We start from the raw sequence: 25,570 nt of genomic DNA, 5'->3' as shown, positions 1-25,570 counted from the left end.
ATATTTTAAATTTAAAAAAAATCAAAAAAAAATTTTTTGTAATTATACTTCAAAATAAAAATTTTAAATATTTTTAGGTAAACAAAATTTTTTTTTTTAATTTTTTGTAAAAATTTTTTTTTTTGATTTTTTTTTTAAATTTAAAATATTTTTTTTAAATTTTTTTTTGATTTTTTTTTTTTTTAAAGTTAAAATAATTTTTTTTTGTTTTTTATATTATATTGTGGAAATTGCAAACGGAATGACAAACTTATATATACCCTACTCACGAAGGCGAAGGGTATAAAAAGTTTGAATTTTCTCATTTCAAACGTCAAACATAATTTTCAAATATTTTGCAAATTTCAAATTTGAATTAAAATTGAGGTTGGTTTAAAAAATGTTAAACTCAAATCACTCTCCAACCTAACGAACTTCTGGTCAAATGGAAATATCTAAGGATTCTCAAACCTAAATAGTGGTTTACATTTGAATTTAATTTGAGTTTGATTTGAAGAATAATTCTCGAAGATTTTTCAAACATAATAAAATATAAAATTTCAAGGTTTCCCAAATCTAAACAAAGATTTGAATTTTACACTTGAATTTCATTTGAGAATGATTGAGAATTTTTTTGGAATTTCTTATCAATTGTAGATGGTTTAAATTTCACATTTTAATTCAATTTTAAAAATCTGTATTTGAAAGAAGTATAATTCAAACATCAAACATAATGAAATACAATTTCTGAAGATATCTCAAATCTAAAAAACAAAGATTTGAATTTCCCCACTTCAATTCAATTTTAAGTTAATTTAAAAAGTCTAAAATAGTATTTTCTGAAAATGATTTATATCAATTCTCAAAGGTTTCTCAAAGGTTAACTAACTATTAATTAAGCATATCAAACTTAACAAACATAATTCTTTAAGGTTTCTCAAATCTGAATAAAGATTTGAATTTCACTTTTGAGAATGATCTGAATTTTATAACAAACTAGTTTACCGCCCCGGCTTCGCCCGTTAGCTATTTACTAATGTTAGTTTTTCAAGTTTTTCCAACCCACATACACCTGTCTGTTCTTATTTATTTGCAAATAAAATATCTAAATTTGTACTGCATACTTTAGGGAGCTTTTTTAATACAGTTGACTGGACTCGAAAAAAGAATTTCCGAGTATTACCCAGAATTTTTGAATTTTTTTTTCTTTACAAACCATCTCCTGAAAATTTCGAATCGAATAAAAAACAAGTAAGAGATCTGTGCCGAATCTTATATACCCTTCACCAAATTATACTTTAAAATAAATTTTTTTAAATATTTTTAGATAAACAAAATTTAATTTTTTTTTAATTTTTTTTTTTAAAAAAAAATTTATGACAAAAAAATTTGTTGATGAAAAAAAATTCGGTTTAAAAAATATTTTTCCCGATTTTGACCCATTGTAGGTCCAACTTACTATAGCCTTATCTACATCGTTGCAATGGACTTTGAAATATCTATATCTAATGATAGATATTGTCTATATTAATGACATAGTAATCCATATATAGATCAAAAATAGGTAAAAAATCGAGGTTGTCCCGGTTTTTTGCTCATATCTCCGTTATTTATGGGCCGATTTTGCTGATTTTAAATAGCAAACTTCTCGAAAGCATGTCTGACAGAATTATTGAAGATTTGGATCCCGAAGATATCTGGGGTCTTCAGAAAATTGATTTCAACAGACATACGGACAGACAGACAGACGGACATGGCTTAATCGACTCCGCTATCTATAAGGATCCAGAATATATATACTTTATAGGGTCGGATATAAAAAATGTGAAATTACAAACGGAATGACAAACTTATATATACCCTTCTCACGAAGGAGATGGGTATAAAAAATCAGCCAAATCGCTCCAGCCGTTCTCACGTGATGCCATTACATACATGGACCATTTCATTTTTATTTTTATATATAAAGAAGATGCTATTCTCAAAACTAACAAATATAAAGTCAAATACAATTCTTAGAAGCTTCTAAATCCTTTACTGGGGTTGAATTCCCTTTTAGTTTGATAAAAAAATCTTAATTATCTAAAACTACTCAAATCTAGACAGAGTTCTTTATTTGAATTCTCCAAGGTTTCTCAAATCTAAATAAAGATTTGAATTTCACATTTGAGTTCGAATTGAGGTTGATTTGAAAGAATAAACATGGAAATCTAGGAAACATGTGAGATTTATGTTTGATTATATTTGTTAGATTTGAGAATAACATTTGAAATTGAATTGAGAAATTTTTTTTTTTAATTCTTCTGTGGATTTAGTTTCACATTTGAATACAATTTGAGATTAATTGAAAAGAAATAAGGTTCTTTTGAGGCCATGAACGAATCAGCCAATTTCGGATACTATAGTACTATAGTATCATTGAATCATATATGATTCAAAGAATCGATTCTAGTTGCAACGCTTCATATAAAAGAGAAAGTGGTCACATATAGATTTAAATCAAGAGGCTTGACTTTTAGTAAGTTTATAAAAATATCTTCTAAACAGCTGCAAAATATATGAAAATATAATTCGTAAAGAAATATGTACTTGAATATTTTGTTTGCTGGGTAATAGCAATTGCTTTAATCCTGTTAATTAATTTTTTTCCACTTCCTTTCCTTTAACCTTTTTCAAATGTATGTACACAGAAAAAATTATGACTAAAATATTTTCAAACAAATGCATGTTTGAAATCAGATTTGTATTTAATTATTTATTTTATTTGGTTTCATAAATATTTTAGTTGGTTTTAAATTTGATGGTTAACAATGCTAACAACTTTTTTTAATAATGAGAAACGTCTATTTGTTTTGTAAATATTTTAACATAATGTACTTAAAATCAAGCACGTTTTCATTTTGTGATACATTTTTATAATATTCAAAATAATAGACAACACTTGTACATAACAAAATATTTTCTTTATTAAAATTTTGTTTGAATTTTTTTATAAACTCAAACAATTTTTTAAATTATTGAAAAAATGTTTGTTTACTTTGAAACAAAAACAAATTTATAGTGAATTTTGACAAACAGCTGTAAAATAAAAATAAATTATACATATATTTTGAAAAAAAATATTTACATATGTACACAATTTTTAAGTTTTGGTCGTCATGAAACAGACTAGGAGTTCAAGGGCTCAATAACTCCTCACGTTTCAAGATTGGTAAGTATGTATGAACTTAAAATTCTTTATTATATCATTGTTAAACATTCCGGTATAATTGCAGACGTTGTTAGCTTCCTACGACAGAAATTTGGGAGAATACGACATAATTGGTAAGACGATTGATTTTCATTAAGATGAATGTGAAAACTGGTTTATCTTCCCACAGGTGAACAATATCCATATAACTTGGATTCCCGTTTGCTGGATAGTCCGTAAGTGGGAGAAACTAGTTCATATTTTATATGACAGTATTTTCTATAGAAAATATTGTGTATAACAGTATTTTCTTTAGAAACTATTATATATAACAGTATTTTCTTTAGAAAATATTGTGTATAACAGTATTTTTATATAGAAAATATTGTCTATAGCAGTATTTTATATAGAAAATATTGTGTATAATAGTATTTTCTTTAGAAAATATTGTGTATAAAGTATTTTCTTTATAAACTATTGTGTATAAAGTATTTTCTTTATAAACTATTGTGTATAACAGTGTTTTTCTATAGAAAATATTGTGTATAACAGTATTTTATATAGAAAATATTGTGTATAACAGTATTTTCTTTAGAAACTATTGTGTAAAACAGTATTTTCTTTAGAAAATATTGTGTATATCAGTACTTTATATAGAAAATATTGTTTATAATATATTATAATATATAATTAAAATATTTATTGATTTTGAATTTAAATGTTATTAATATTTTAATTGATTTAATAAAAAATATTGTTTGAATATCTAGTCAAAACCAATTATTTGTTTCTATGGTTTTATTAAAAATATTGTTTGATTTTATGTGGAATTTCATATAAATGTTTCATTGATAGTTAAAATATGTTAATAAGAAAAAAAATTTTTTTTTCAATAAAATATTTACAAATTTTGTTGTTTGATTTTGTGATTTTTGTGATAGGTCCCATTTCAATAAAATATTCAATTGACTTTATGAATTTTGTGATTGGATTTGAATTTTTGTTTTTTCTGTGTACGAAGGGCATGACATCGTAGGTGAGAAGTTGTAAAACCATGAATTGTGACTTGAAGAAATGTTGTTGTCTAAATCATTCACATTTTAAAATGGCATTTTAGCAGTTAAACACGACAGGACGCGCCCTTGTTTAGCATGTTAAGTGGACATTGGATGGAAGGAAATTTAATGAAATTTAATAGTAACTGACACAAGTGTACATAAAGGATATTAACTTTATTATTATTACTATTATTGCAACCATATTGTGTAGGTATTATTTGTGTTTTTTTAAACAACAAAATATTAACACGTAATTTACAAAATACTGCTATACATGATATTAAATATAACCATGAAATTAACAACATTTTGAAAAAAACAAAATCAGGTGCCACAAATATGTAACTATATTTTGTTTAAATTTCACACAAAGAAGTATGTTTTTTTTTTGTTTAATGAGGGAGTGAACGTTTCATTAATAAATGAAATTGAATACAAAAAAAAAATAAAAACAGATTTTTAAGTTGATTTCCACTGAAACAAAAAGTCTTATGAATCATAAAACTCTCCAAGAAAGCAAAAATAACACCAACCAACCTCCACTCATTTTGACTTCAAACCAAATAAAGAAAAAGAAATCAAATCAAGCAAAAAACAACAACAGAAGCAACAATAAACAAATAAACGGTCAGATAGAGAGAGAGAGAGAGTCATACAGACTGTCTGACAGATAGAAGGACAGACACAAGATGAAAATGAAAACTTCTGTTTGTTTAAGTGGCAATGAACTTTTAAATGTTTAAATAAAACATCTTGTTGTAGTTGTGGCGTTTTATTTTATTTATTTGCTTAAAGTACATCATTTAAAATAAACAATTAAAAACAATAATAACAACAACAACAACAGCAAGAAAACAAATATTAAATAAATCCACCACTTGATAAAAAAAAAAATTATTAAATTTTTAAGAAATGTGTACAATACAGCTGCCAGTATGTATGATGAAAAAAAAACATATATTCAAGTGATTTCAGGTCAGAGGTTTAAAAGAATTATTTTAATATATCTTTTTGTGGCTTAGAGTACAAGGGGTTCTCGCGACAATTGGATCAACGATCCGAGTCTCAATCGGCTAAAGTATATCAATCCAGCGTCAGCTGTATCAACCGGAAGTTTTTACCACAGGAAAGAACTTTCGACAATGGTGGAACTGTTACAACTACATCAAATTTTTTGAGCAGGTGCGAAAAACTAGCGATTAATTCTATGAGGTCTCCTCCAGAACTCCTCCAAAGACTCTTGAGAAATACTGTAATGGGCATCCGAAAAATGCAATGGTTACACTTTGAGAGGGACAATTCTTGGAATTTATCATACAAAGCACACCACATGAATTTTATTGAAATATATATGAAAACGTGAAATATTAACCGAGCTGTGCAGCTACTCCCACAAATTCCTTCCAATAAACACCACCAATCCATAGATAAACATTACATTCTAGACTTTCTTCACTAATTCACCATTATTGGTTTACTTCCTCATTCAGAGAAGTTCATAGTGAAATTCCCATCCGGTACGAAGGTCTAGCGACTAATTCGCATGTGGTAAAAATGAGAACTTCATTACTCTGGAACTACAACAAAGATTCATTTCATTTGTTTTACAATATAACTGAGCCTTAAAGGCCATATATAGATTCTTCAGAAATATTATACTGGACACTTTGAGAAAGATGATCCTTAGATCATGAATGAGCTGGACAATTTTACTGAAATTATTATAAAAGCTTGATATATTGACGAATTGCACAGTTACTCCTACAACTTTCTTCCAGAAACACCACCAAACCACTTAAGTACATGAAATTCAAAAACTTTCGAGTCCTTCTATGGTAGGTACCAACAATTCTTCATTATTGGTTTAATTTCTCATGGCAGAATGGAGAAAAGTAGACAACTAGAAATTGAGAGGCAATGCAACAATGAAGATAAGCCCAATGATGTCATAATTCCTAATATGGCTAGGAAAGTGTTGATACAGTGAATGAAGGATATATTGTTGGAAAGCTATGTTTTTTATATACAAATTGAAGTTTATTGAAAAATATGAATACCATTTGATGCAATTGAGGGAATTTTCGATTGTGTTTTAGATTTATAGTATTCCGGAACAATACTTCAATCCGATATATGAAGCTAGAGTCCAAGATCTGGGTAAAGTCTAATTTGATCTCAAATTATGTGCGATTTGATATAATTTGAGAATAGTTTCTGCAACAATTAGAGGAGTTTATGCTCTACTTGAGAAATGCCTTTATTCTCAACTAATTCCCAAATGTATTTCAAACTGAGTGTGGAACATAAATACAGTGAATTTATATTTAAAATTGTATATTCATAAATATATTCCAGTTACATCGTTCCAGTTTCTCATTGAGATCAATGATTTTCAATGTCAAAATATCACCCATTCTATAGAAGCTTTAGGGATTAGACTTTGGTAGTTCATGAACAAACTAGTTTAATTGAACGATTCCATTATTTGAACTAACTGAACTAGTTCAAATCGTTTGCTCACTTAGTGAAGTATTGAACTATAAACTAAAATGGTTCATATGTACGCTCTTAACTAAATGCGTGTTTTCGTTGTTTTTTCTGCTTCTTTTTATACGCATTCTGACATAATGCGGAAAAAATATGGGTCATAATTAGGGTTTGGGGTTTCCCGGATAATTTAATTTCCCGGGAAACGGGTATCAAAAATTTAATTTCCCGGGATTCCCGGGAATGTTTTTTCAACTACAAAAATTAGTAAAAAAAAAAATTATTTTATAAAATTGTGTCATTTTATTTAAAAAAAAGAAAAACAATACATTACAATTTTGTACCCACATAAAACCAAAAAAAAGTTTTTTAAAATATTTGGAGATCACTTGTTACTATAAAATTAGATATTAGCGGTATTCATGATATAGTAGAGTAAAAGAGCAATTAAGTGCCACAAAATTTTATAAATTGTGAACGTATCTTTATATTTCGATGTCGATTAATATGTTAATGGGATTTTTAATGCACTTTTTAGATTATTTCTTTTGATTTTTCTGTTATATTTTTTTTATATAAAATATAAAGACAATTAAAATGTATTCTTCGATTGCTACTTGCTTCAAATAAATCTAATTCCCGCTTAAAACTTTCAGCATTTGATTTTAAATGTTTAGGGCCTTCCTTTTCAATATTGATTGAATATTCTAATTGGTTTTTAAAATATTGCTCCATTTGTATTTCGGAAACCTCATCATCAACGCTTTGAACAGATGAGGGAACATTGTGGTCAAATAGACGTTCATACATTTGCTGTCCATAAATTTCTAACATTGTGTTTTTATATTATAATTTATCTTATAATGTTAAAGTTTTTAGGCTTAATTTAAGTGAATGAACCGTTTTTTGAGAAATCGTAGATTTTTAGAAAACTGCTGTTCATAAAGAGTGTTCATTATAGCATCACCTATCAGAAAAATGGTTTCATTTCGGCTTAATGCTTCTACTGTATCCTTAATGGTGTTTAAAACCTCCACTAATATTTGGAACAAGCCATGCATCAAACAGAGATGTCATATTTAAATATATTAAAGTATTTTTAATTAATTTTAAATTTCCCGGGAAAAAAATATAAATTTCCCGGGAATTCCCGACAATAATTTTACGGGAAATCCCGGGATTTCCCGGTCGGGAATTCCCGGACCCCAAACCCTAGTCATAATGGATAGAATCCGTTCTCAGAATTATACGGAAACTGACCAAGGAGCATTTTAGCTCTAGTATCATATCTATTGTTTTAGTTCAGAACAGAGAGACAATTATAATATTTTATTATAAGACATTTATCACTCGATTCTTGTTCTTTTATAAATACGTAGTTGAAAAGTCAAAAATAGCGATTGAACTAGAAGAGCTACCAGTTCATTTTTGAACTATGAGCTAAAATGGACTATTAAGCACAAGTCTATTACGGATAAAAGACAGCTTCATAGGAACCGTTCTAGTATTTATTAGTCACGGTTCCTATCATCAGTGATTTTCATTTGAAATTTTTATGTTACATAGCAATAGAGGCAGTTTTTATTGGTTCTAAGAATAAGCTTAAAAATAAGAAACAAGTTTGAAACACGATTTTTGTATTTTATTAGCTAGGGAAATAAATCTGTAACGTTTAGTCCGGTTGCAATGAATGTTGTCGAGTTTATGTTTTGAATTTGGATTTCATGAGCCCACCAATACCGCTGCCTGTGGTCCCCAAAGTAAGACACCTTGGGTATGTTGGATTTTTAAAACAATTCTATTTCTTCGTTTGTGTTCCGATTTCAAAAATTGCACATATAGAATCTCCTCATCGAGCACTACAAAAAACCTCGTCGTAGCTATCAATTATCTCTTATAGCTTAGGCGATATTCGCATGTGAAAATTAAATTTTCAACATTTTTACCCACTCTACTACAGTTTGTTTTATAACAGCGGGTCCAAGTATTAACCGATTTTTGTACTAACAACAAATGTGTATGTCAAATAAAAAAATAATTGTTAAAAAATTATGACTGAGTCCAAAGTTATATGCATTTGTTTGAGAAAATCGGGAAATACTTGGACAAACTGTTATAAAAAAACTGGGTAAAAATGTTGAAAATTTTATTTTCAAATGCGAATAAGAGCTATAAGAGTTAATTTGTTGTAGTGCTCAATGAGGAGATTCTTGATATATGTGATTATTTTTGTTTTGAAATCGGAACACAAAAGAAGAAATAGGATCGTTTTAAAAATTCAACATAACCGAGGTGTCCTAATTTGGGGACCCCTGGCAGCACTCTTGGTATGCCCATGAAATCCAAGTTCAAAACTTAAACTCAACAACACTTCCTCATTGTGCATGTGAAGTTTCATTCAAACCTCACTAACCGTTTAGAAGTTACAGATTTATTTCCCTCTTTTTTTTTTGTCCTATACCACTGTGCTTAGTTGAAATTTCTGGCACCAAAATGTCTGTTCCGCTGTTTAATTGTTTTCCGGTGGTGTTTCTGAATCAGGAATTAAATGTTTATTTAAATAATGTGTGTTATAAAGTCAGATATTATTTAAGAAATTTAATAATTTTATTCTATAATACTTTAATATCATTTTTACAAATATTATATAGTTTTAAAAGTTTAATTAAATTAATTAGTAAGATAGCCAGTGACATACTGGATCCAGGCCAAGTAACTGTTTACACGGACAAATCCAACTGGAATATCTAATTGACAACCATCTAAAGAACCAAACGATGCTACACCAATAAGTTGATTGTTCAAAACTAATGGGCCGCCAGAATCACCATGGCAAGTGGTGGCACCGTTAGTCGTTGCAACACAAACTGTTTTGTCAGTAACAAGCGAGTTGCCATAATATTGAGCGCACACATCATTATCAACAACAAGAAGATACGCATAATTCAATGTCGTTGCAACTCCACTATCTACAAAGTTTAAAAGAAAAACACATCCTTATTTTTCGAATATACAAATGAAATCACTTAAAATATTAATACTTACTATCATGTTCTTTACCCCAACCTGATGCAATGGCATATTCATCAACATAGGTTGGATAGGCGTTAGAAATAGCTGGCAAGCTAATAGGTTGAATTTCCTCGGTATATGTAACTTTAGGAATTCTGATCAAAGACAGATCATTAGCAAACGTTTGTGGGTTATATTCAGAATGTTGAATAATGTAGCTAGAGCTGACAGTGTAAACAATTTGGGCAACACTGAGAACAGTGCTTCCCAAATAAACGGTTACAATGTTGGCGCCATCAGTGCAATGAGCAGCAGTCAATACCCATTCATTGGTAATTAAAGAACCACCACACCAAGTATATCCACTTGATGAATTTAGCGATAAGCCAACTTGGTAAGGCAACAGACCGGGAAAAGCTTCATGTCCATTAGTGATACGGCCTTCAATAACTTTAGCGCTGTTTGCGGCCTTAAGAGAATTAAGAGTTTCGGGTATAGAAGCTGCTGAAACGCAAGCTAATGCTAATGCTAGCACTACAAAGACTTTCATAATTATAGTATGTTACCTTTAATTCTTAACTGACCTATAATTTTAAAATGTCTGTGTTTTTATACTATCGCAATTGTCAACTTTCACTGTTGCTAGATTGTTACATATGTTGAGATAGATATCGGAAAACGAGTTTTAGTCCTTATCAAATTGTTACCGATAATGCATACAATCTTTATACCACTTGAGTTTATGGTTATTAGTGAGTAATACTTAATAGTTAAAGTGCAACAGATAACGCTAATAAGTAAATTATAATTTATGAATTTATAATTACACTGGGAATTAATATATTCATTAAACATATGATCTAATACAAATTGGTCGATTTAGGTCGATTTTTTAGCTAGGGAAAAGTTTTAAAAACCAATCAAACACAGTCTGCCACTCACTGACAACTCCGCACTTGACCTGAGATTCGAAAACAATTGAAGGTTCTCTTTTTAGATTTGTGACACTAGGTCTAAAACTAGGTCAGAATACGTATCGATGTCAAAGGGCAGATATATGCAAATTTTACTATTTATTTGAAATAAATTTTGTGAATCTTTTTAACTTTCTGTATTGTTTTACAGAAATATGTAGATTTATTTTAATGAAAAGTACAGTAAAATAAATCTTTTGCAGATTAACTCTTATTAACTCCGTTGGGTCAAAGTGACCCACAAACTATATAATCGCTAAAATTCGGAAAAAATTCAAATTTTCTAAAAACTTTGCTACTAACTATTTACTTTTGCAATTGATTGCAAAATAATCGAAATGTGTACTTAATTGTCTTTCTGATGAGATGTAAAAGACAAAAGGTTGCCGGTTGAAGTCTCAATAAATTTAATTAATTTAGGCTTCGGCTTTGCCGAATCCTAAATACCCTCCACCTGCATACATATTTTTTAGGTTGATATACATATATGGGAGCTATAAACAATTATAGGCAGATCATCATAGAATTAGGTATAGCGATTTTGGTATTTATGGGGATTATTTATGACGAATTTCAACTTAATAGCGATATTTATAAGATATTTATGCTAATTTAAGTGATTTTCGGAAGTGAACTTTATATGGGGCTATGGTCAAATATGGGCCGATCCACAAAAAATTTAGTGTTGTGATTTCTTTTAGCACGAAACATATTTTTGCTGAATTTTGTATGGATACTGCAATTCTGAAGGCATTTATAGACCATAGAACCATATTTCGGGAAGAAATTTGTATGGGGGCTAGGAGAAATCATGAACCGATTCTTATAATTTTCACCAGACTTAGTCCTTTTATTATAAAAATGACGTGTGTAAAGTTTTATGGTATTATCTGCAATATATTTACACAAATAACCAAAAATATGTGAAAATTTACAATTTTTTTAGGTTGTCGCACATTTTGGTTCATAGCTCTGGTTCTACTGAATCGATTTTGCTGATTTTCAATACCAAACTGCTTAGGACAACAATAAACATATTTTTTGCAAGTCTACCAATTTTGTTTGCGTATTTTGTCAGACGGACATGGCTCAATCGACTTAGAATTTCAAGAAAAATATATACTTTGTTGGGTCTCAGATGAATATTTCTCAATGTTACACACGGAATGACAAACTTATATATACCCTTATTCACCGCTTGTGGTGGTGGAGGGTATAAAAAAGAGGGAAATAAATCTGTAACTTCTAAACGATTAGTCCGGTTTGAATGAAACTACACATGCGCAAATAGGAAGTGTTGTCGAATTTAAGTTTTGAACTTGGACCTCATAGGCCTACCAAGGGCGCTGCCAGGGGTCCCAAAATTAGGACACCTTTGGTTATGTTGAATTTTAAAAATGATTTTATTTCTTTGTTTGTGATCTGATTTACACATATAAAATCTCTTCATCGAGCACTACATAGCTCGATGAGGAAATAATCTCTTATAGCTTATACTATGTTCACATTTGCAGAGTTAATCATCTCAAATGTGATTAAGCTCTAATCACTTCAGAATCGAGATGATTAACCATACATTTAAATGATTTGTTAATCACTTCAAATTGACATGATTAAAACTTAATCACTTTATTAATCACATAGAATCACCTGAACATACCTCAAACCGACTATGATGTAGCATCGGCCATCTTTCAGTGTAGTACTGATAAATTAATTTTGACAGAAGTTTTTCTTTTCCTTAAAAAACATCAATGTTCACAATTTCATAATTAAAATGTTTAAAATAATCTGCTGATATCTTTAATAAAGTATTTATTTCCATATTTAATGCCTTAACCTTTAACTTATGACATGAACATTTTTGACATAGTCACAGATGTGGTGTAAATTTTACACCTTATAATTTTTGCAAAAAATTTTACTTTAAAAAACATTTTTTTGTTAATATTTGCTTTTTAACAATAAGATACAACAATTTTAATTTAAACAAGTAAGAGTGCTATATTCGGCTGTGCCGAATCTTATATACCCTTTACCAAATTATACTTCAAAATTGAAATTATTTTATTTTTTAAAAATTTTTTTAATTTTTTGGAAAAATTTTTTTTTTCGATTATTTAAAATTTTTTTTTTGTTTTTTCAATTTTTTTTTGTGAAAAAAAATTCTGGTTAAATTTTTTTTTTCCGATTTTGACCCATTGTAGGTCCAACTTACTATGGTCTTATATACGTCGTTGAAAATGTCTTTGAAATATCTATCATTAGATATCCATATTGTCTATATTAATGTCTTAGTAATCCAGATATAGGTCAAAAATAGGTCAAAAATCGAGGTTGTTTTGGTTTTTTCCTCATATCTCAGCCATTTGTGGACCGATTTTTCTGATTTTAAATAGCAAAATTCTTGAAAGCATGTCTGACAGAATTATTGAAGATTTGGATCCCGAAGATATCTGGGGTCTTCAGAAAATTGATTTCAACAGACAGACAGACGGACATGGCTTAATCGACTCCGCTATCTATAAGGATCCAGAATATATATACTTTATAGGGTCGGAAATGAAAAATGTAGAAATTACAAACGGAATGACAAACTTATATATACCCTTCTCACGAAGGTAGCATTAGGCGATATTCGCATTTGAAAATTAAATTTTCAACATTTTTAACCACCCTACTCTAGTTTTTTTTTTATAACAAAGGGTCCAAGTATTAACCGATTTTTCTTTTATTGGACTTACAAGAAATGTATGTGTCAAATAAAAAAATAATTGTTTAAAAATTATTACTGAGTTTATAAAAGTAGATTTTAGCTAGTTTTTTTGGGAAAAAAGTATTTTGATTCTTTTTAAGTTTTCAAAAAAATTTCTAAGAAGATATATAAGGAATTTATACTTTTTGAAAAGCTAACTTTACGTCAAATATTTTAAATAAAAACAAATTTGAAAATTGTTGATATCCAAAACATTTTTGAAATTATCCCAAAATTGGGGTTATTGGAGCCGTTTACAAAATAATTAAAAATATATTGAGCCATCTAAAATGGGTTACTAATTTTTGATAACGACTATGCGATTTGAAAATGTTAAATTAAATTTTCCCCTCGGTATCAAAAATTTACAATGTTTTTTTTTCATTTAAAATATTTGATGCAAAGTTAGCTTTTCAAAAAGTATAAATTCTTTATATCTTCTTAGAAATTTTTTAGAAAATTTAAAAAGAAGAAAAGTCCTTTTTTCCCCCAACAAAAAAAACTAGCGAAAAATCGAGATTTTTTTAAATTTTCCTGCGTTTTTTGTTAATTTTCAGAAAATATTTGTCGGGAATTTTCGGTAATTTCTTCATAAATATTCTTCTAAAAGTTACAATTTTCAAATTCCTTGCGATGGCCAAATTTGTTGCTAATTGAATCATTCTATTATATCCATAGATTTTTTCGGTTCTAGCCACAGATAGTCAGTTGGCAAATTGAAATTACGGTTGAAATAACCGAATTTTTTCACTCAACTCAAGCCACAGCAGAAAAATTTGGTTATTAAGAATGAATCTAATTTAAAGTTTACGTTCTTAAAGGAATTAATTTGCCTAACATTACAACTTTTAGGAATATTCAATGAATATTATTCATATTTAGAGAAAATAATAAAAATAATAGTGGTTCAAATGTGGGTATTTACAATTAGATATGATTTAACATAGTCGAAATTCTTAAGATTTTTAATTAAACAAAGAATTTATTGATTTTATACTGATTAAAACTACGACTATGGTAATACCGATAAAATGCCGGGAAATTAGGAACCCTACTTTGGACTCAGTCATAATTTTTAACCAATTATTTTTTTATTTGACACATAGATTTGTTGTTATACCAATAAAGGAAAAATTGAGAAAATCGGGAAAATCGGGAGCCGCTGTTATAGAAAACTGGAGTAGGTTGGGTAAAAATTTTGAAAATTAAATTTTCAAATGCGAATATCGAGATATGAGGTCCAAGTACAAAACTTAAACTCGACAACACTTTCTCTTTACGCATTTGAAATTTTATTCAAACCATTAAGAAGTTACAGATTTATTTCCCTCTTTTTTATATCTATACCACTGTGCAAGTTACTCTTTAGGTTGCTATGGGATTACTTTTATCAGATCAAAATATATTTTCTTTTATCAACTATTCTAAAATTAAACCAAATTTTAAATACACAAGCAACTGTTTAGTTAGAATTTCTTGATTAAGTCTTACAAAAGCAATCAATTAAAACACAACACATAATGATTATTATAGAAAAAAATATGTTAGAAAAACTAATAAAACATAAAAATTGATTGATTTAAAAAAGAAACATCTCTAAGAAACATCTTTTTTCTTACTAATTGAAAAATGTCATTAAATAAAATCTTTAAATTAAAACATTAAAACTGTAAGTAACAATTAACAACGACCTTTTTTTAAAAAATAAAATAAATCTGATACTCGCTGAAAGCTAAATAAAGCTGTACAAATGTATTTTACAGATTCTTTGTTTAATTTCATTTAGATTTAATGTCATAAAGAAAATAACATGTTTCAGGTTTTGTGTTTTGTAAATAATATCTCAATGTCAACAACGGTTTAAACGGTTTGTTGTAGTAGTAACTAAATAATTTGTTGTCTTAATAAGATACTCACTCACTCGTAGCTTTAGTAGTTTTAAACGTTTTCAATTAAATGCTTTCACTTTGATTGATAAACAAACAGTTTTACATTAAATATGTTTTTAGGAAAATCATGTTTAGAAGATCAGGGTCGAACTACTACTCAGTAATAGTGCAATTAAATTATTATTGGAATAGACAATTTCAACAAATTCAATTTGATTCAATATGTTGCTAATTAATTTAATTAATTGCTTAAAACTATTTTAGTTAATCAATTAAGTTGGGATGAGTAAGATATATTAAGTGTAATAGAGTTATTAACTCAAGATATTCTACTACTATTTATAGAAAATTGTATTTAGAGACAACTAAGGTGTGAGTAAAGACAAACTTATATACATTTTTTGGCAGTAGCTTATCACTATTGCCTTCTAAAGATAATTTAAGAATTTAATTCAAATAATCTTAGTTCAAAAGATACAATTCAAAAAACTATTGAATCAAATCGTTAGTGTTGATCATAGACGGACAACCTTTCTAAATCAGGAAGAAATAATGGGTCTAGCAGATATTGGATAAGGCGTTTGGTGAGTTCCAAACCCTTTTGTCAGGAACTCCGCTTGAATAGCTGTGGGATTTCAGGCTTTTGGGAGCATTGAAGACAAAAATCTTTAATTTAAAATGAAAAAAAAAACCTGGTAGTTTCCGACTCAAGATTTTGTTGATGGAAACCAATAAAGCGTAAAAAATTCAAAATCTTCTAAGTTCGTCGTGTGACAAGTCGAAAATGTGAGACATCAGGCTTAAAAAGTGCAGAAATTTACAGCAAAGAGTGTCTAAAGAAAGGGCTTTTGAGTGAAACACCAATTATATACATTTTGTATTAATGGAAGTCCACGATACATAAAGTTGTTGTTGTAACAGTTCCGCTGTTGTTGGAAGTTCTTCCCTGGGTTGATACAGCAGTTGATAAGTTGACAATCTTTGGTCGATTGGGATTCGGGTCGTCGTGCGAACGTGTTGTAGTTCTTGCTGGATTTACGGGCCTTATATATCGGACCATTCCAGGGCATAGATCCGACGATCGTAGACATCTTAACGAAATCCACAATTTTATTACTGCACGTAACCTGCAGTTATCACTAACGAAGTCATCAGTAACACTCTTCATTACCTGGACGGAGAAGGTAAAACTTAACTTATCGTTTTTAATGGGGTACAGATACCGACAGTGAACCTCGCGATATTTTGAAGGTCACTTTTAAAAGCGTTTTCAATTTAAAACAAACTTAAACAGTCAACTATTTTAGCTTGTCTTCAGAAACACCCAAAGTCTTTAGGGAGAATCGAACCCGCAACCCTCCTAGTACGTAATAGTCGATTGGCACCCCCAATCTTCTTTAGCTCATCCAACTGCAATCACATACAAATTTCGAAAAACGTACTTGCTGATTACCTAGTTGACTACCTATAAAACTATTTGTCGTTGTTTAAGTGATACCCACTTGCAGAAATATTGAAACCTGACTGTCACAGACTATCTTTAAATATCTTTTCAACCCCATCCTTATGAGGAAACGCAACAGTTCCTTTTGGAATGTCATCGGGGAAGTCATCTAAACTTCGACAGCTGGAGTTTCGTCCGAGACCATGCAGACAGAATCTACGTATATACGAGGAAATTATACAGAGGCTTGCAGAAGATGCATTTGCTAGCAGCTCCTGATTATTAGCTTTAAACTACATTCTCATAGACCCTATCAATTTTGCGGTCTCAGGATGATTGACAAATTTAGGAGGAATCGAGCCTGCAACCATCATAGTCCCTGATATTCCAGCATAATATTATCTAGTATATCCGCATCCCCAATCTTTCTTAGCTCACGCCATTGCAATCATATAGTGCTACCCGGAACTTGTGTTATTGATAATGAAACCTAGTTGGGTTATTGATAAAGAAAACTATTTATCGTTCTTTAAGTGATACCTTGTGGAGAAATATTCAAAGCTGACTGTCCCATTCTGTCTGCAAATGACTCTTGAACACTATCCTTATGAGAAAACGCAACATTTTTTTCTGGAATCCCATCGGTGGTGTCATCCTAACTTCGATATCGATAGGATCTCCCGAAACTTTGTAGGCAGGAAATCATACAGTGGGTTGCAGATGATCCATTAGATAGCAGCTCGTGCTTATTAGCTTTATACTTATAGATTAGCTTTAAACAATTTTGAGGTACTGAATGAAAACTATTCAAAGCTTCCAAAATGTAGCTTAAGTAGAAAGGTTCTACCGGTCATGGAACACATATTGGCGCAACAGTCTCTTCTGGAATGCCAAACATTACACAGTTGGGTGCTGCACCGAAACATTATAGACAGGACATAAGTATGTACTAGGAGATCATACAGAGGTTTGTAGAGAATCTATTTGATCGTAACTTGTACTTGACAGCTTTGAACGACATTCATAAAGGCAACATCAATTCTGTGATTGCAGCATACCGAAAGAATACCGTACTTGGAGATCGCCCACCCACATATTCAACTGTCCAGCCAACCCTACTTCACTTCGTCCAGTAGATTTATAGACTCAAACTGTTGAAGTAGCAAAAATCGTTGGACTTGATCTCTCCTAAAGAAATCCTGCTAATGCAACAAACAACAACGGTTCATTAAAGTAATTGGTGTCCGACTTAGAGCGTAAGTTACGACACTTGTTCCAAACATTTACGAAAACAATCGTAAAATTCTTAATCGCACGATTTCTGGAAAAAGCTAAAGCTTAATTCAGCTAGAAATATCACCGCATCACATCTTCTGACTTTTTAATAACTTTATTGCCAATTGTCATCAGAACAATATCAGCAGGTTGTCAATATATATGCGATCTCTTAACTACAACTGGAGAATAGGGCTAGAATAATCGGACAAATTTTGAGAATCAGACATTAGTTCGTTCCAAGATACACTCAGTTGATTTTATTTAGCTTTTGCTGATCATATCCATATTGTGCATGATCTGTCAATACTTCTGCCGCCCTAATGATGCGTAATCTCACGATGATGAATCAGATTTGTTTAGTTCTTCTCAGAGGATAATTGAGGAAACAAAGTAATAAGTCCCAGATCATACCTGTTAAAGATTGTTTAATAATTCTACTATGAGAATATGGCACATGAATTAATCTTAATACTAACGAGATCTTTGGACTCCTTTGGCGGAGTCCCAATTCCGCCGTTTTATTTCCCTCGTTGCCAATCCGACTTAAGAATTTCAGACAAGTTTAAAAGGAGTATTCAATACGAATAACCTGGTATCCAACACAAAGAAAACTGATGCTTTGCATCTAGTTGGTGAAGAGAACCGACCTGGGGCCGAATTACCGTATTCGATATCGAGTAAATTCGATCGTAATTTTCTGATTAGAGATTACTGCATTCGAAATCGAGCCTGAAATTTAATACATTCTGTTTTACGATATCGAAATAATTTTTCATTCGATCACGAGTGCGGTAATTCGGCCCCTGGCATCCAATACAAAGAAAATCTATGTTGTGCTGCCAGTTTTCGTAAGTCTCTTAGAATTTCAAACAAGTCAAACAAGTCTCTTTAGCAACTGGATGCAAATCAAATTTCAAAACAAGCTTGGAACGAAAATCCATCACAAAGAGAACTCTTTCCCAACAGCTGATTGGTAATAAGAGGTGAAACATGATTGGAATAAAAAATCCACGCTGTGCTAATTGACTGAATTTCTGAATAATTCTAATACCAGAATTTCTGTTTAGTTAAAAGGAGTTTCCTCAAACACCAAGGGTGAATTCCAAAATGTATGTATGCAATGCAGTCATATCTTTATCAAGACAAAGCATGCAAACGCGTAGTTAAAATTTAAATTTAAAACTTATCATACTGCCTGTTTTTACTTTTTCATACATTTTGCGATATGAAACATTATCAAAGTTTACACGATTGCGTTAAGAATCGCTCAACTTTTTAAGGTTGCATTGCATACATACATTTTGGAATTCACCCCAACTGTGGCAGGTTGCTAATGAGAGGAGGAATAAGATTGTAAATGGAAATCCAAGATTGTATGTTTAGCTAATCAGAATAATGTATTAGAACATTTGACAAGAACTGAGCAAGTGAATTTCAGACTAATGCTAATCTAATTTAACAGAATTTCTGTTCATTTAAAGGTGTTTCCTCAAACACCAACTGTAGCGTCATCTCATAATGTACCGGTTTTAATGTTGAGATCATTTCGTTTTTCTTTCTTTTTTTAAATTTAACTTGCAGCTGTCTTTCTTTTAAACGTTTCAAAATAACCATGATCTTTTGTATTTTACTTTTCGTTTGATTGTCGTAAAAAACGCTTAAATATCCATCATTATTTACTTCTTTTTTGGTTTTGGAGAGTAAAACTTTTCTTCTTATCATCCAACTATGCTGTACAAAAAAAACAGTTGTTATTATTGTTTCATTCATTTTATGTATTTATCTACGCGATTAAATTGGTAATCGTTTTAGTGAAAATAAAAAAAAACAAAAGCTAAAAGAAAGTGTTTAAAATGTTTTGAAAAAAACATTAAGCCATGATTACGTTCCAAAAATGAAACGCCAAATGTGTGTGTTTGTTATTATTATTATTCGAAAACTTGTGTTTCAATATACATACGCTACATTAAATGAATAACGGTATAAAAGTTGAAATGAATTTTGATCAATATAAAAAAAAGATTATTAATGAAATTAGTTGTAGTTTAATTAACCTAAACATTCTTTAGAAAATTAAATCACAATTAATGTTCACAATTGTTGTTTAATCAAGCTATGTTAGGTTATCTTTGGTTTGAAGAGAGCAGTTAAGTCAAGATGTGCTAGATTATCTTCGGTTTTATAAAAGTTTAACTTTGTTTTTTGAATATAAAAGTCAATGTGTGTGAGAATATCTTTGGTTTTCAGAGAGTTTAAGCTTTCAACTTCACTGTGTAAGGGATAAGTTAAATGAAGTTTAACTATTCATAATCGAAGTTCAATTTATAGTAAATTTTAATAGCTTAATTTGCATAAACATTCTTTTAAGAATTTAATCGCAATTAAAGCACACAATTTTTAGAATATAATAGTCAATGTGTGTGAGGTTATCTTTGGTTTTAAGAGAGTTTAAACTTCTTTGTTTAAGTGATGAGTTAACTGAAGTTTAACTATTTAAAATCTTCGTTTAATTTATAGTAAACTAGTTGACCGCCCCGGCTTCGCCCGGTAGCATTTACTAATGTTAGTTCTTCAAGTTTCTCCAACCCACATACACCTGCCTGTTCTTATTTATTTGCAAACAAAATATCTAAATTTGTACTGCATACTGGACTCAAAAAAATTTCCGAGTTTTACCCGGAATTTTTGAATTTTTTTTCTTTACAAACCATCTGAAAATTTCGAAGCGAATAAAAAAATCAGCCAAATCGCTCCAGCTTACATACATGGACCATTTCATTTTTATATATAGATTAAAGTATAGTTTATCCTTTGTTAGCTGTTCACTTAATCCTTAAGTTTATTGTACACTGTTTAACAAACCTTTAGTTTAAAGGTTTTTTTTAATCGTCACTGTCTAATTTAATCTAAGAAGAACTAACTAAATTTTAGCCCGACTTTCTTAATTTAACTTTTCAATCATTTAAAATAGAAAGCTAATAAAAATTCTTTTAATTTAGAAGAATTCTTAGCAAAAGTGTTTAAACAAATTAAGGGGTGTAGCTATAATCTTATTCGTAGTTACTTAAATGGCCACTTTTGTGCCACAATTTAAATGTTTTACATTCATTTGTTGTTGAATGCAATAAAAGAAAACATAAATCAACCGTTTTTTTTCTCATTTGTTGTTTAACAATGAATTAAAAAAAAAATAGTTGTTTTTATGCCGTCTGATAAAAATAAAAAGAAATGTACTTCTCGTATTAACTAAACTAACTAACAACACTGCTCTTTTTTCGCGAACGTGCGATTCTTGATAATTTTACACAAATTATAATAAAATTACAACAACTACTACTACAAGTAAGACAAGCAAGTCTCTGCTGCAAGTTAAAATTAAAGTTAAAAACCATTGCTATCCAAACGAACCACATTCATCCATGCTTCATGATTAGCATTTTAAAAAGGTAAGAAATTCCAAAAAGTTTTATTTTGCAAGAAATTAAAGAGACACAGCATAAGAAATTAGCAAATGAAAGGTTAAGGCAAATACTAGATATTTACTTAAGTATGTATCTACATAATGTGTGTTTATTGCAATTCCAGAACTTTTATTTTAGGAAATACATATGCTCTGAAGTATTAAACCAGATCTTTTGCTTGTGCATGTGGAATTAATTGTTGAATTCTTTGTATGGTTTTTGTGATATTAAGGAGCGTGATTTTGTAAATGTTTGTGCTTATAATATTCAAAATTTTAATTGATTAAAAATATATTTGCAAAAAATATGCCAGACTTATCCGAAAATTATCCGAATTGAACTTATGTACATATACAAGTCCGCGACTTTTTGAATTTCCCGACTCTTAACTGAAAGGGCAACACTGCATTTGTCAGTTGACTCCTGTCAAAATTTAAACAATGGGCTTCATTTAGTTTGTGTTTGATAGCTATTGATAGCTTGAGGAGAAATTGGAATGAAATGAATTTCATCTGCTCATTAAGCATTATTTTTTGCGGAAAAAAACCATTACTCAAATAAAGGATAAGCTTGATAAATACTATGGGAACTCTGAACCATCAATTTCAATGGTAAAAAAGTGAGTTACTGATTTTCGTTGTGGCCGTACAAGCACGGAAGATGCCGGTCGCCCAGTTGAGGTCTATACTCCCGAAACAATTGAAAACAAATCACGATTTGGTGTTGGCCGATCGAAGATTGAAAGTGCGAGAGATTTGGTATGATGGTGTTGTTATTATCATCTGAGGATTCAGAGTCGGAACCCTCACCTATATTTAAATTTTTGCCACAAAATTTTTTTCACAAAAAAATTAAAAATATTTGGAATGAAAATAAAAAAAAAAAAAACATTTAAAATGAAAAAAAAAATATTTTGGATTTTCGAAATTTTCAGTAGATGGTTTGTAAAGAAAAAAAATTCAAAAGATCCGGGTAAAGCTCTGATTTTTTTTTTGAGTCCAATCAGCTGTAGTAGAAAAGCTCCCTAAAGTATGCAGTACAAATGTATATATTTTATATGCAAATAAATAAGAACAGGCAGGTGTATGTGGGTTGGAATAACTTGAACAACTAACATTAGTAAATGCTACCGGGCGAAGCCGGAGCGGTCAAATAGTATTCCAATAAATTTTCATGTGTCATAATTACAAATTATTACTTTCTATCGCAAAGAAGCTGCGTTTCTGAAAATTCATGTGGGTATAAATTACACAGACTTAACCCACTTTAAGTTTAGAGCTGTTTTCAATTTCATTTAATAAAATAAAGTGAATGTACGTTCATTAATATGAGTGACTGTATGACTGAGTACAATTTTGTAGAGTATGAATATGTACAGACATTTAAATTGCTTGATTTTATCACATGGCATAATAATGCGTGCATTTCATTAAGTGTATATTATTAATTTTCCTTGCTTGTTTGTTATTTTTCTATTTATTGAAATTTATGACTAGAAGATCATAATTACTAACAACATTTTAATAGTAAACTCCACTACCTCCCTGCCTTATATTCTTAAAGATCATGATGAAGTATAAACAAACAAGAACTTTTTAATTAATTGTTTAAATGAGACAATTAAGCAAGAAATAGTTGTTGCTACATTATCTTTTTGTACATAAGTACTCGTAGTATTTTATCAAATTGTGTCAATATAAAAGTGCCTCGTTAGTAGTACCATCAGGAAAAATGACGCATTTTTTCCAACGACTATTAATAACTTCTCAACCCTCATCATTAAACTATATATGTTATTTTTAAGGTTTCATTTATTTTAGCACCAAAAACCAATTATTGATATGTCATAAAAAAATGTATATTTAGCCGAGTATTTTTATTTAATTTTGTAGATAATACAATACTTGACTAAAAATATTGGTTTAATGAAATCACCAGATTTTTATATAGTTTGCCTGTATGGACACGCAGAGAAAAAATATTGTTGTAGACGATTTCAAAACCATTTCAACATTTTTACAAGATTTTTTACAATATTATGGTTTGTTTAATTATTTATATGATTGTTGTAACCATAATATGATAAAGTTACGATTTACATGATTGTAGCAATCATAAATATGATTGCATTAAATAAGTTATGTTTGTGACAACCATTTTTACGATGAAGGATTTATCTGAGTACTACATATTATGATATAATGATTCATCAAGAGCATGATTGCCATAAACATGTATTTATCTACTGCAATCATATATATGATTGTGAAAATCATGTGAATCTTAACTTTACCATATTATGGTTACCGCAATCATATAAATAATTACTGTGACTATAATATTGTTAAAAATCTTGTACAACTATATTTTTACTCTGGGTGTAGTATGTACTATATTTCTGCAGTTAGCAATTAATTTTTATTAAATGCTTTTTGTCTGTTGTACTCCCTTCCCCGTTCCCAAGTCTCTGTGTGACTTTTTATGGGCTTGATTGTGAAAACAAGAACATTTTTTTATCTTAATTGTGTGTTATCATCATAATGTCATATTATTATGAATTTTTGTTGTGTGTTAGATAATATTGTAAATATTTATGAATATTTATGTAGAAATACAGGAGAATGCAATAGAGTTTAATATTTTTTTTTGTTTAAACCAGCATTTCGTTCATAATTCGATTCGATTGTAATTCGAAAATTGTTAGTTTTTTATTCCGAAGACGGAGTTAGAAAACTCTCTGGTCAAAAACCTAACTCAGTTGTGAAAACAAAAACAACACTCGAGTTTTGTTCTAGTTTCCGCTCCATATCTATTTCTGTATGTTAGAGGGTTGAATTTGTTTTACGTTTCGATAAGAAAATCTTTGGGATTTATACACTTATTTTATGTTTTTTTATGGTCCTATTTTGAAAATGTTATCTTTCAAATTGAATTACACAATAGCTCAAGGATCGAAATATTTGTTACAAACATAGTGGGGAAGGTATTATGCGTTTGTGCTGATATTTGTAATGCCCAAAAATATTAGTCTAATACCCACCTTAAAGTCTATCGATAGACTTAGGGCAGTTTTCTCATTAGGTGATTATCTTTTTTCCCAATAAAAAACTGCAGATTAAAGAAATTTGTTTTTCTCAATGTCCCATTTGCTTCTATTCTGTCGCAAAGCTAACCCGACCTCATCTGCCAGTTATTTATTTATCGTACAGATAAATTCAATCAGCTGACTGCTGTTCATAGTTTTTATGTGTTTTTGTAAACGAAATTAAATAGATTTTATAAAAAAAAAAGTTTATTAGAGGAATTAACATTAATTTGATGGAGAATGAACTCAAAGAACATGAGTTCCAAGTGAATGCTGAATAAGTTTATCATGCCAGGCCTAATTACCTGGCAGACATGCAGGATAATGAATTTTTCAACAGATTCCGGCTGTCGATTGCCACATTAAACAGCTGATTTATGTAAACATGTTGTCGCTTGAAGGCAGGGTTCCCAACTTTCACATCTATTTTGAGAGGTATTGCCGACTGAAAATAATGTTTTTTGTCGGTATATTGAGAAAACCAAAATTGTTAACCCTCTTACCGGCCAATTTTATTTCGAGGTAAAATAATATACCAGGTTATTGTTTGAAAAAAAAAGAAATACGTTGGAATAAAAACAAACAAAAGACAAGTTCACGTTCTTGTTTATCACAATAAGTAAATTGTTTGTCTCTTTACACATATTTACCGTTATAACGGGAAAAATAACCAAATCAAGCAGCATTACACACATTTAATATACCCGCCTAAATGCAGCCTTGCCGGTTAGAGGGTTAACGGACAGTTTAGCGGCCTAATAAATTTATGTCGACATTTAGTAACAGGCAGTTTGTCGATACATTGAGAAAACGGGCCTTAGAATCACTTTCTGATTTGACTTAAAATCACTTTCTGAGTTGATTAAACGATATCCGTTCGATAACCTTGTGCGCAAATTACAGGTCGCAATTTTGAAGATGTTTTTATAAAATCCTATAGAAATTGTTTGAAATCAGT

The 25,570-nt window shown here is 29.8% G+C and overlaps 2 protein-coding genes across 2 annotated transcripts in view; both read right to left on the bottom strand.

The window, feature by feature from the left end:
• The window catches only part of LOC135958171 (coactosin-like protein), a 53,235-nt gene that overhangs the window by 13,153 nt on the left and 14,512 nt on the right, over nt 1-25,570 (bottom strand). The gene's annotated exons all lie outside the window — the stretch shown is intronic.
• LOC135958099 (collagenase-like) lies at nt 9,301-10,292 on the bottom strand. Its single transcript, XM_065508963.1, has 2 exons — nt 9,760-10,292; nt 9,301-9,683 (listed from the first exon to the last, which is right to left on the bottom strand). Exons 1-2 carry the CDS (start codon nt 10,274-10,276, stop codon nt 9,385-9,387), a joined length of 816 nt encoding a protein of 271 aa, XP_065365035.1. The 5' UTR covers nt 10,277-10,292; the 3' UTR covers nt 9,301-9,384.

This window comes from Calliphora vicina, chromosome 4 (genome assembly GCF_958450345.1).
Source record: "Calliphora vicina chromosome 4, idCalVici1.1, whole genome shotgun sequence".
Taxonomy (NCBI): Eukaryota; Metazoa; Arthropoda; class Insecta; order Diptera; family Calliphoridae; genus Calliphora; species Calliphora vicina.
This window is presented reverse-complemented; position numbering and strand designations above follow the sequence as displayed.

Coding starts and splice junctions, on each gene's coding strand:
- LOC135958099 (XM_065508963.1), bottom strand. CDS start 10,276: ATGAAAGTCTTTGTAGTGCTAGCATTAGCATTAGCTTGCGTTTCAGCA. Junction 9,684..9,759: donor TTGGGGTAAAGAACATGATA/GTAAGTATTAAT, acceptor TAAACTTTGTAG/ATAGTGGAGTTGCAACGACA.